Consider the following 11,781-nt stretch of genomic DNA (forward strand, 5'->3'; position numbering starts at 1 on the left):
CTGCCGCAGATTGCCCAGTGCGTGAGTAGGAATAGCTTCCCACCTCCCAACATCACGTGGCACAAAAATGGGGAGCAGCTGCTGCCAGAGGAGAAGAGTGAGTGGGATGGGAATAGGGATGGGGGTAGTGATGGGGATGGGGAGCCACTCTTGCCTGCTTGGGAGAGGGGCACAGGCTGGGAACAGTGGCTGTGTTCCCTGTAGAGGTGAAGATCCCGTCCACGGTGACCCGCGAGTCGAGCGGGCTCTACACGCTGACCAGCACCCTCTTTGCCTACGTCACCCGGGAGGACCGCGACTCCCTCTACCACTGCACCGTGCACTACTGGCTGCGGGGACAGAGGCGCGCTGTGGACTCGCGGCGAGTCAACGTCACCGTCTTCTGTGAGTCGGGGGCTGGGGTCTGTGCCTGCTGCTGGGTGCCGGGTGGCAGGGCTCCACACCCACCCTTCCCGTTCCCTTTCCCCACAGACCCCGCAGAGCACGTGAAGCTGCAGGTCATGCCGTCCTCGGCGCTGGTCAAGGAAGGGGACAATGTGAAGCTGGTCTGCGAGGCTGATGGGAACCCAGCGCCCGTCTTCAGCTTCTATAAGAGAGAGGTGAGGCTGGAGGGGACCTGGGCACCTCTCCCTTGGTGGACATCTCATGTCCTGGCTGCTTCTTGTCCCCTGCCAGAGGGGCCCTGGGGAGTGGGATGCAGAGGCTGGGATGGAGGGTGTCTGTGTGAGGCTAAGGGCTGTGCTTTCTCCCTGCTGCCTGCAGCTGGAGGACAAGTGGCAGGACCTGTCATCACTGGCAGACACCAACACTGGGGTGCTGAGCCTGCACGATGTGAATAAGAGCAGCAGTGGCCTATACAGATGCCAGACTCTGGACTTGGATGATATGAGACAGCTAGAGAAGGACGTGGAGCTTGTTGTGAACTGTAAGATGGGGGGACAGGACACTGTGGACATTGTGGTGCGTGCCTTGTCCCTCCTGCTCACCCTGTCCTGGTCTCCATCCCTCTTCTAGACATTGAAGGGGTCCGTGTGAAGGTGGAGCCGTCCTCACCCCTTCAGGAAGGGGACAGTGTGAGGCTGAGCTGCGATGCCCACAGCCCCGTGGCCCTGGACTACCAGTGGACAGATGAGAAGGTGAGCAGGCATTCGGGTACTGTCACACTCAGGCTTTGCAGCAAACTGGGCTGACCCAGGGGCTTGCTCCTTTTCTCCCGAGAGAGGCCCGGGGTGGGATTCCGCCTTCCATGGGCCTGCATTGTCCACCTCTACCCCTTCACCTCAGGTCCTGTGCTTGCAGGCTCTCTTGCTGTGCATAGACGGGAGGGCTGAGCCCCTGTGGGACATCTGCGGAGCTGGGCACAGAAGGGCCTAGTTCTCAGGGCTTATTGCCAGGGGGACGTCCCTTCCCAACAGGGCAAGAGGGTCGCAAAAGGGAACCAGCTCTTCCTGAGCAACCTCACCTTCGAAACCTCCAGCAACTTCAGCTGCAAGGTGATGGCACCAAGTGTGCCAGGGCTGGAGCAGAGCAAGCAGGTGGCCGTGGCTGTGCAGGGTAAGAACCGGTGTGTGTGCAGGTGTGCTGCCCTACCACATTGAGCCCCGTTACCCTCCTGAGAGCCACGGGTGCTTGATGTGCCCCTCCCCACAGGGAAGCCACGGATTGTCGCCATCAGCTCCCCACTGTACGTGCGGCAGGATGAGGTGGTGAACCTGACCTGCAAGGCGATCGCTTTCCCCAGGCCCTCTGTCCACTGGAATGTCAACGGGACGGTGAGAGCTGGGGAGGGCGCCGGGCCCAAGCCGTGCTCTCTCAGAGGGACTGCTCATTGCCTTGGGTGCTGAATCCTTTCCTGCCTTCCCTCCTCGCAGGCTCACGAGTACGTTGAAAATCAGCACGTTGCCAGCAACCTGACGGTGCGCGTGAGCCACGACCTGCTGCGGGCGGGAGCCATGTGCAGGGTCTCTAACGCGCTGGGCGTCAGCGAGAAGCACATCCAGCTGCTGGGTGAGTCCTGGGCATTGGCCGCGGGCACTTAGAGGTGTATTCGTCCCCCTCGTGTGGGCGCCACGTGTGCCGTGCTGCCATGGCGTGGCTGAGCTCTGTCTCTGTCCCTCCTTTCCTGCTCTATCAGTGGAGGCCGTCAAAAAAGGTCAGTCTGCACCATGCTGGGTGCGTGCATCCATCAGCCCAGGCTCTGGCGGGAGCATGTCACTGAGGGGGGTCACGCTCGCCTCCGGACTGGGGAGGGAGCCTTGGCTGCTGGCTCTTGCACTGCATCTCTCTCTGCTCCTCTCTCCATGCCAACCTATGAGGGAAATGGAGGCTCCGTCTCCTTCAGTTTCTGCAGCGAGGTGAAAGCTGCCTGCTTGTCCTCAGCCCATAGCCCAGTGAGGCCATCAAGTGCAGCTTCCTGCAGCCCAGGGCCTCTGGGCAAGGAAGCAAAGGCTTCCTCAGCGTGGCAGCCAGGAGCAGGATGCAAAGTGTATTCGTACAGAAACTGCCCTAGCTTAGAGTTTTTGTACCGACATCTGCATCCTGCAGGGAGCTGGAGGAGCACCAGGAACTGCACTCCTCGTGGTGCTTTCTTGGGGAAAGGGGTCTTTTGCTTGTCCCCAGCAGAGGGTGTGGTAATGCTGGAGAGCATCAGGGTGGGACAGGCGTTAACTTCTTCCTCTCCTGTTTTCTTCAGATCAAAAGACACCAGAGAGCAAAGGGGTGATCATTGTGGCAATCATCGTCTGCATCCTCGTGGTGGCTGTGCTGGGGTCTGTCATCTACTTCCTGCACAAGAAAGGCAAGATCCCGTGTGGCCGCACTGGGAAACAGGACATGTAAGCACTGCGCCTGCCTTCCCAGGGAGCCCCTGGGGCCAGAGGTGCTTGCCATCACTCATGCTTCCCATCTCATTGCACCAGCACTCCCTGCCCAGCACAGAGGGAGGCAATAGTGTAGCCTCGGGGGGCACCACGCCGGGGGCTCGGCAGCGCTTCCAGCTTCCCGCAGCCTGGGGTCCGCATTGCTTGCCCCGTGCATGCAGGGAGGCGATGAGGAGGACAGCAGAGTGGTAGAGCAGCCAAGGGACCCCTCCCTGGGGAGGGGCTGGGCAGCCCATAGCTTTCTCTGAGCTGGAGCCTCTTATCCCTGACCTTCCTCTGCCCCGGCCCCACTCCAGAGCATCCCCCGAGAGGGAGTCCCAGGGCTTGGCCTTGCTCAGCCGGCCACGTGCCCTCTTTGGTATCGCAAGCATGTCTCAAAATTGTCACCTCCCTCCCCTAGCACAAAGCCAGAGGCACGTAAAGACAAGATTGTAGTTGAAGTTAAGTCAGATAAACTTTCCGAAGAGGCGGGGCTCCTGCAGGGTGCCAACGGCGAGAAGAGACCTGCTGCTGACCAGGTAGGCCAGAGCGCCGTGTGCTGGCCTCCCCCAGGGCTAGGGCTGCTCCCAGGGCTGGGAGCGGAGGTGAGGAGTGTACGGGGGGTGCATTGAGGTCCTGCTTTTCCCCTCTCCGCAAGCTCCACTCCCAGCACTCCCCACCCTGCATGGGCCTCCATCATCCATCATTGGCGCTTGAGAGGGGCTGTGGGAGGGAGGTGAGGTGACAAAGCTGTGGCTCTCTGCTCCAAGGACATGGGAGCAGCCATCCCGTGCAGCTCTGGTCTGTGCCAGCCCCTGGCACCTCCTGGGAGTGCACTGCCCGGTCTGGAAAAACTGCACAAACATCTCTGGCCAGGAGTCAAAGTAGAGGCTGCAAGAATGGGCCTTGCTCTGGCATCTCTGAGCCAAAACACTCAGTGCAGGATGAGATGAGTCTCCTGGGCTGTGTGCTTACCTCTCACCCGGGATCGAGAGCCTCAGGGAGCTTGAGCAGCTATTCACAGCATTGGTACGGGACTGTCACCATGCTAAGGCAGGGCTTGCCACACGGGTACGGCACCTGAGCCCACTGCAGCTTTATTTGGAAGTGATAGCCCCACCCTGGTCCATGCAGCTCATGCTCACTGCCCCTTGCCCTGGGATGACCTGATCTGGTGGCTCTCCCCCGTCACATTGCTGTCTGTCACGCAGATATCTGCACTGGAGGACCCGGTTTTATGTTCACCCCTAACTGTTTTGTTTTGTTTTTTTTTCCCTTCTCTTTCTGTTTTGGCGGACTGAAGAGCGAGAAATACATCGATCTGAGAAACTAGCGAGGGAATCTACTAAGTGCTTTCTTCCTTCAGACCTTTCCTGCTCTTGGATTGCCTTGTCCCACCCCTGCTCCAGTACCTGGGGAGCACGGCCAGAGATGATTACTGCGTCGCAGTGCTGAGCCCCACGCAGGGGACGCCCCCTGCCTCACCTGTCTGTTACCTCAACCGTGGGCTTGCAGGTTGTTGACTTAGCAGCAGCAAAGCTGGACTTACCACTACAGAGAAGCAATATTAGAAAGAAATATCCCATTAAGCTACCCCGTGGAAGGATTTGAGGCTTTTTCAGGAAATCTGTCCTGTACACGTGTGGGAAGGTTTTGATGTGTTTTACCCCAAACTTGCTCAGAAAAGCTGGTGAATATTTACTTTTAATTTTGGGATGTCCCAGGCACCTTAGGTGTAGCAGTGTGCAGGTTAGACAAGCAAACAATGGAAGTGGGTGTTAGGGAAGTGTTAGGGAGGTGTAAGGGAGGTGTTAGTGCTTTGCTTTTCCTTTGAACTGTTCTTGTCTTGTTGGTTTAGCCCAGCGTGTCCTGACGGTGCTGTGTGGGTAGGGAGCTCCACGCCGGGTAGCTGTGATCCTACGGGAGGCAAGGACAGGGGTGCCCATCTCGGGTACACGTCAGACCAAGGGCTTATGTTCTCTGGTGTGTAACATAGCCTTGCTGACGTGAGGGGGAGGGCTCCCTCTCCCCACTCCCCAGGGAATTGGATTGCTTTTATGGGAGCTGCACAGCTGCTGGCAACAGTGGGTCTCAGAGCCTCCCCCAGATTTAAAGAGTATTAGGTCGGGGCCAGTCAGCGATGTCTCAGGGTTTTTTTGTTGTTGTTCTGAACAGTTACCAGCCCCAGGTAAAACCAGTTTAGTTCTGTGCTTTGGTGGCACCTCTGGCCCCGCAGCCAGGCTGGTGCTGCAGCAGGTGAGTGGTGGAGAGGGCAGACGGGCAAGCAGCCTGCCTTAAGCTTCTGCTGCCGTGGCCTGTGCCAGCCCTTCGCCCGCAAACATGGCTCTCCCTCCTGCCTCCTTCTAGAGAGATCAGCCCTTGCAGCCCCTTCTTCCTCCAAGTCACTACTCCGTGCTATGCTGTCCACATGCCTTATCTCACCCCAGCCCTTCGACAAAGGGCTGAGGCTAACCCTGGGTGACAGGAGAGGTGTCCCCTCGCGCACCCCCAGCATCCTCTGCCGGGAGCAGGGAGCCGCGCAGCAGCGTCCTAACAAGCGGTGAGCTATACTCATGAGCTACAAGTGTTGTTGAAGCAAAAGCTTTGGTTTATATATATTTTTGTTGGATTGTGTGTAAATTTCCAGAAGTTTTGTCTGAAACTTGCAAGATTTTGGTTTTGTGGTTTGTTTTTTTTTTCCTTTTTTATATATGTGACAATAAAGTACAAAGTTCAAAGCTGGGTCCTGAGTTTGTTCCTGCTAGCAGCAGTCCTGTGGGGCAGTAAGGGCTGGATGTCTGCCCTGTTCCTGCTCCATTTCAAGGCTTCATTCCCCAGCAGGAGGTTACCCAGGCTGTGGGCACTGGGGACCACCATGCACACTCCTGCCCCTAGGTTTGCTTCCACAGTTCTATAGATCCTAATAGGTAATTGCATTAACTGCTAATGCAGACACTAATAACTACCAATACTAGTAAATCTACTAAGGCATTTAATAAATAATCGTAGTATTAGATTGTAATATATAATTATATTACTAGTGATGGTAGATACTAAAAGATAATACTAAATAATAGAATTTAATACATCCCAACAGAAGAATCTATTAGCTAGTTGTATTAATAGCTAATACAGACACTAGTAACTACTCATACATAAGTCTGTCACATAATAAGACAAAGTATAGCATTGTATTGATAGCTACTATAGATACTAATGGATTTTTTCATTAAAGAATTCTAATAGATAATAATTGTTATTCATATACTAGCTACTCTAGATCCAAATAGATAATTTTTATTGATACATTTTAATTGGTAATTGTATTAACAGCTACGACAGATACTAAATACAAATAGATAGTTAATTTATTAAGTGCTGTTAGTGTTGCAATAATACTAATACAGATATGAATAGCTATTTCATACAGATATTTCAATACTAATACAGATATGAATAGATATTTCTGTTAAAAGATTCTCATAGATAATGAGACAAAATTGTAAAGCTAGCTAGTCTGTATACTAATAAATTCTCTTCATTAATTCTAATAGGAATTGCATTAACACCTAATATTGATAATTGTTATATATTCTGTTATATATTCTACTAGACTATTGTATATCTAGCTACTAACAACTAACATGATGGATACTAACAACTACATAATGGATAACAGTATTATTAGGTACTGGTAGATTATACAAGAAAATCTTATTAAGAGCTAGTGAAGGTACAAATAAATCTACAAATACACTCTGAAAAATTCTGACACATGAATTCTGACAGAATTCAGACCCCGACGAACCCCAGTGACCCCCACCATGTCCTCATTTGACCCCAATGAACTCCAGTGACCTCCACGGTGTCCTCATTTGACCCCAGCGAACCCCAGTGACCCCCACCATGTCCTCATTTGACCCCAATGAACTCCAGTGACCTCCACGGTGTCCTCATTTGACCCCAGCGAACCCCAGTGACCCCCACCATGTCCTCATTTGACCCCAATGAACTCCAGTGACCTCCACGGTGTCCTCATTTGACCCCAGCGAACCCCAGTGACCCCCACCATGTCCTCATTTGACCCCAATGAACTCCAGTGACCTCCACGGTGTCCTCATTTGACCCCAGCGAACCCCAGTGACCCCCACCGTGTCCTCATTTGACCCCAATGAACCCCGGTGACCCCCACGGTGTCCTCATTTGACCCCAATGAACCCCAGTGACCCCACTGCGATGATTTTTTGTGGAGTTCATTTGAACTCAGTTGACCCCCGTGTCCTCATTTGACCCCAATGAACCCCAGTGACCCCCCACCGTGTCCTCATTTGACCCCAATGAACCCCGGTGACCCCCACGGTGTCCTCATTTGACCCCAGCGAACCCCAATGACCCCACTCTGATGATTTTTTGTGGAGTTCATTTGAACTCAGTTGACCCCTGTGTCCTCATTTGACCCCAATGAACTCCGGTGACCTCCACGGTGTCCTCATTTGACCCCAGCGAACCCCAGTGACCCCCACCGTGTCCTCATTTGACCTCATTACAGACTCTGTTAATCAATTCTATTAGAATACAGAAACTCTATCTATAGACTTCTTAGTATAAACCTTGTGTAAATCTTTCCTGGCTCTGTTTGGTTTTAGTTATGACATGAATTAGAATTTAACAGATAATTGTGGTAACAGTTAAAGCAGGTACAGAGTCAGTGGCAGTGGCAAGAGATCCGGGAGTCTAGCTGGACTTGGGCACCCTGAACAAGATGACAGAGACAAGCTGGAGCAGGAAGTCACAGAACCAACACAACACAGACGATATGCTACAACAAAGGAAATTTTATTTAAAAATAAAACTTTGTTTTGTTTTCTTTTTACTGACACAGGTGAATGAAATCCCAAACAAAGAAGCTCTTAGTGGGCAGCATACAAGAATGGAAACAATTAATAAATAACATTAGTATAACCTCTAAACATTAACAATGCATTTGCAAACAAAATGAGGACTTTAAACCAAGTGAACCTTAAAGCTCAGCTACTCTCTGTAAGAATATTTACCTTCTGTTTTTCCTTATTCTTTACAGATCTGAAAGGATTAAATACTGCTATTATATTTTTATATTAATGACACTATTATACTTTTTTAAAATATTTTGTGAAAATCTCAACATTTTTAACACTGATATTATACAAATTGGTATTTGTCATTCAAGAGAAAGAACAACCGTTCCTCCCCCACCAGGAATTTCGAAAAAGATTTCTGTTAGGAACTTTAAAAATAAGTGTCAATTCCCCACTAATTTTTAAAGTGGCACCTTTAAGAAAGTGCCCTGGGAGTTGCATTTTTTCTTGCTCAACTGAAAAAAACATTTACAGTAATGACCCTGCCTCAGGATTAGCCTCAGTAATGTAATCGGTCTAGTGCAGGAAGCAACATGCTGTACTCCGAGCCTATCTGGCTCCCCCGAGGTAAGGGCTCAGTGGAGGGCATGCAGAAAAGCTGTATAGCGAAAGCAGGTCCGCTGGTCCCCAGCAGAGACACCCCAGTGCCTCCAACTGCAGCACTTGCAGAGGCAGACACCCAAGGAAAGTGCAGCAGACAAGGTTCACCACACCCTGGCAGGGTATGTCTCACTGCAGGTTCCCATTCGGCTATGGTGGCACTGAACACACCAAGTCAGCTGGAAACCCTGTTCAGAACAGACGATACTTGCCTGCTTTCCACAGCTACCTGCTGCTCGCTGTGCGGAGACACATACCGGTCCCACGTGTTTTGTGCCAGATTCATACTGTGCAGAGTGTTTTCTGCTTGCTTTGTGTCCAGGGCTGACACGTAGGGGGAATCACAGCATTTTTTATGAGCAGAACTCGTATTTTGTTACAAGCAAAACCAATCCTGTCCTACAATTCTACTGTCTTCACACCAAGCTTAGTACAGCACCGGTCCAGACAAGTCACTGCTAGTAACAGGTAAAGTAGGAAACCTCCACAGTTGAAATGCTACAAAACACAGTGTCATAGTTGGAGTGACAATTGCCCATCTTTCCTGCCCCTTCTTTTCACCCCTTTCAAAGCAGTCTCATGCTCCAAGGCATCTTTACAGTATGTCTAGTTCGGGCTCTTAATTTTCACAGAGGGATGGATACGCAGATCCAGTCTAGCGATGCAGCATTCCCTTAAGAAAGGCACTAGACATTTGGGTGGGTTGGGGTTTTTTTAGTTCTTTTTAAAGTAGCGTCATAAAGTTAACTTCTTAAGAATAAAGACCAAGGAGATGAAGGGAAAAAAGAGAAATCAATCACAGGCTTACCTTTCTAAAAGAACAACAAGAAAAACACACTGTACAGTGCCTGGCTTGACTTCACAGAGCACAGCCACGAGACATGGTCAAGACTCTGCTGCACTTCAGTGGTACTAGCAAATGCTTACATGTCTAAGGAAGAAAAGCCAAGTCTTAAGTTTCTTAAATCAGTTTGAGACACAAACAGTGCACAGAAAGGACACATGCAGAAAAATTAGTGATACATGCCACAAAGATTGCTCTTTCTAATCTCTAATACCTGGAACAATACCCACAGTAACCCAAAGACAGGCCTGTAACAGCTCTGTAATAAAAGGGCTTGCATGGGACAGGGCATCACTACTCTGATCACATACACTGTGCAAGACAAGAGTTAAGGCTTTCTAGCTGGCTGGACTTGGCTCTTACGCAGCCTTGGCAGCGGCACTTCTACTTGCGTGAGCCAGTCTCATGCCATACTTGAACACACTTACACTGAGTTTACACAGCAAGTCAGAAACAAAGTGACTCCAAACCCAACACAGAGCTAGTGGCAGCACCGCAGAGAATAGAAAAACAGGGAAATAAAACCATAGTGCTCCCTCACGGAAGGGTTTTTACCTGGTTCTCCAGGAAAAAGCCAGGAAACAACTCTCATACGCTAGGACTGCTCGCTCAGGCTCACAAGTGCAATGTGCAGATCTACTGAGAGAACAGCCGGAGCTGCCTCCTGTTCCACCAGTGCTGGGCTTGCTTCTCTAGAAGCTCCCACAGACACACTGACCCTGGCTGCCATGCAGAACTGGCAGAGCACCTCACACAGAAAGAGCAGGACCGGTTCACAAAACCACTGACTGTTGCACGTGCGGGCAGAGGAAAAAGAACAGCTCTTCTTCCCCGAGTGCAATGTGCACTGACATCACCTTCTCTGCAACACAGCACCTTCAGCGAGGCCAGGCCCTGCTCTTGGCTGTGCACCACTGCAGAGCACCATGCCCACTGACGTAAATCTCATCAGCGTGCTGCATTTGCAAGTTTCATCCCTGGCCCCAAAATAGCAACGGTGGTGATGGTCTGTAACTGTTGCAGGAGATCTCCTTACGGTTTCAGAGAACATTTTCTTTACTACAGAAAGGTGAGGAGTAAAGAGAGACAGTTCATGCTTTTAAACTGCCTGGAACCCACTGCATCAATTTATAAAGCTGTAGATCTAGAGAGAAACCTATACTCCACATCAAACAAGCATTTTATGCTTAGTTTCCTTTGCTGACACTTGTTAAATCTCTTCTGCCAATTGCAAGCTGTTTCTCTGAGATCTGGACCCAGATTCTTTAAAAGGCCAAACTGCATCCAACTGCCATAATCACTTCAACAATATTTCAAGTCATAACCCTTCGCCTAGTGACTACTGCTGCCCTTGGAGAGACGCAAACAAGGCTAGACATGCTTCAAAAGGCTAACAGGCTCTCGGTGTACACAGAGCGCTTGTTTATCTGTCAGACTGTGATCTGTGCATCCCTACTCAATTTAAATCCTCTCAAAAGGAACCACACACTTCTCGCACATTAAGCACATATGAACAGAGTTAAGTAGCTGAGTATGCAAGTCAGGTTCTTTCAAAGTGACAGCTGACTTTTAAAGCTGTGTGATTGTTTTACAACTACAGAAGTTTCCCAGATCTGTTTTAACACAAGCTCTGGCAATACCTTAGAGTAATGGAAATGTTGTTTTGATAGCCATGCAGAGAACTGCTGCATTTCTTCCACTGTAAAGCAGGTAAGATACCAACGAATACATCAGCTGCATCTACCAATTCCACAAAACAGCCTGGCACAAAGACAGCTGGCTCCCGCAAAAGCTCTCCGAAGGAGATGATGGAATGTGCGTGAAGGCCACAAGTCTGCGACAGCCACCATGCAAGTAAGATAAATAAAACACCGTATTTACCAGGTGCAACATTCCCAGAGAAAGAGCGCACGGGAGTGTCCAGTGATGGCTGCTCAAGCCCAGTAGGGCCACAATCAAGTTTGAGCACTGAAGCACAAAATGCTCAAGGTTAAAAAAGGAGAAGCAGCAGCCAGTTCTTCACTCTCGCTCAAATTCTTCCCACCCTCTCCCACCCCTCAAAAACACTCAAAACTTTCAGCACGTTTAGCTGCCTGGAATCTGGTGCTGCCAGCGCTGCCAGGAAGAGGACACATACAAGAAAAGTCCAACTCCCAGCACTGCCAAGATCAAAATGCCTGACAGAAGCGAGTCCCACTATCTCCAGGCAAAACGAGAGGACTTGAATCATAAGCAATAAATGCTATTATTACAGGCAAGAGGGAAACGCCATGGCAAACAGGAAGCAATCGAAAGATTCTTCCAAGGTCTCCTATTTATTCCCAGCAGAAAGTGACCTCCCAGCTGCTCTAAAAAGCCTGAGCCAGACACACAGCAGCAAACAGATCCAAACCTAGTACCATGAACCACAGGACACACCACACTGACCTCGAGACTTTGTTTCTCAGAGCATTCACTTAGAATTCACAGCACGAAACACTCCCCCCAGTCTCCAGGGCATCAGCTCGGGGATCCCTTGTTGCGACACCTTTCTCTACCAACACCCTGGAAATAAATCTGTTCTCTCAAACAAGAGGTAGGG

General features: G+C 50.4%; 1 protein-coding gene across 1 annotated transcript in view; it reads left to right on the top strand.

Moving 5' to 3' along the window:
* Positions 1–4,267, top strand: part of LOC104542703 (cell surface glycoprotein MUC18-like) — a 5,073-nt gene extending 806 nt beyond the window's left edge. Inside the window, 11 exon segments of the mRNA XM_010187097.1 lie at positions 10–97; positions 205–384; positions 472–599; positions 763–925; positions 1,015–1,136; positions 1,416–1,554; positions 1,651–1,772; positions 1,872–2,007; positions 2,693–2,834; positions 3,280–3,397; positions 4,162–4,267. Coding sequence (XP_010185399.1) covers positions 10–97; positions 205–384; positions 472–599; positions 763–925; positions 1,015–1,136; positions 1,416–1,554; positions 1,651–1,772; positions 1,872–2,007; positions 2,693–2,834; positions 3,280–3,397; positions 4,162–4,191 — 1,368 coding nt within the window. The 3' untranslated portion in view covers positions 4,192–4,267.
* The last annotated feature ends 7,514 nt before the right edge of the window (positions 4,268–11,781 follow it).

The sequence above is a fragment of the Mesitornis unicolor genome, unplaced genomic scaffold, assembly GCF_000695765.1.
Source record: "Mesitornis unicolor isolate BGI_N332 unplaced genomic scaffold, ASM69576v1 scaffold41946, whole genome shotgun sequence".
NCBI lineage: Eukaryota > Metazoa > Chordata > Aves > Mesitornithiformes > Mesitornithidae > Mesitornis > Mesitornis unicolor.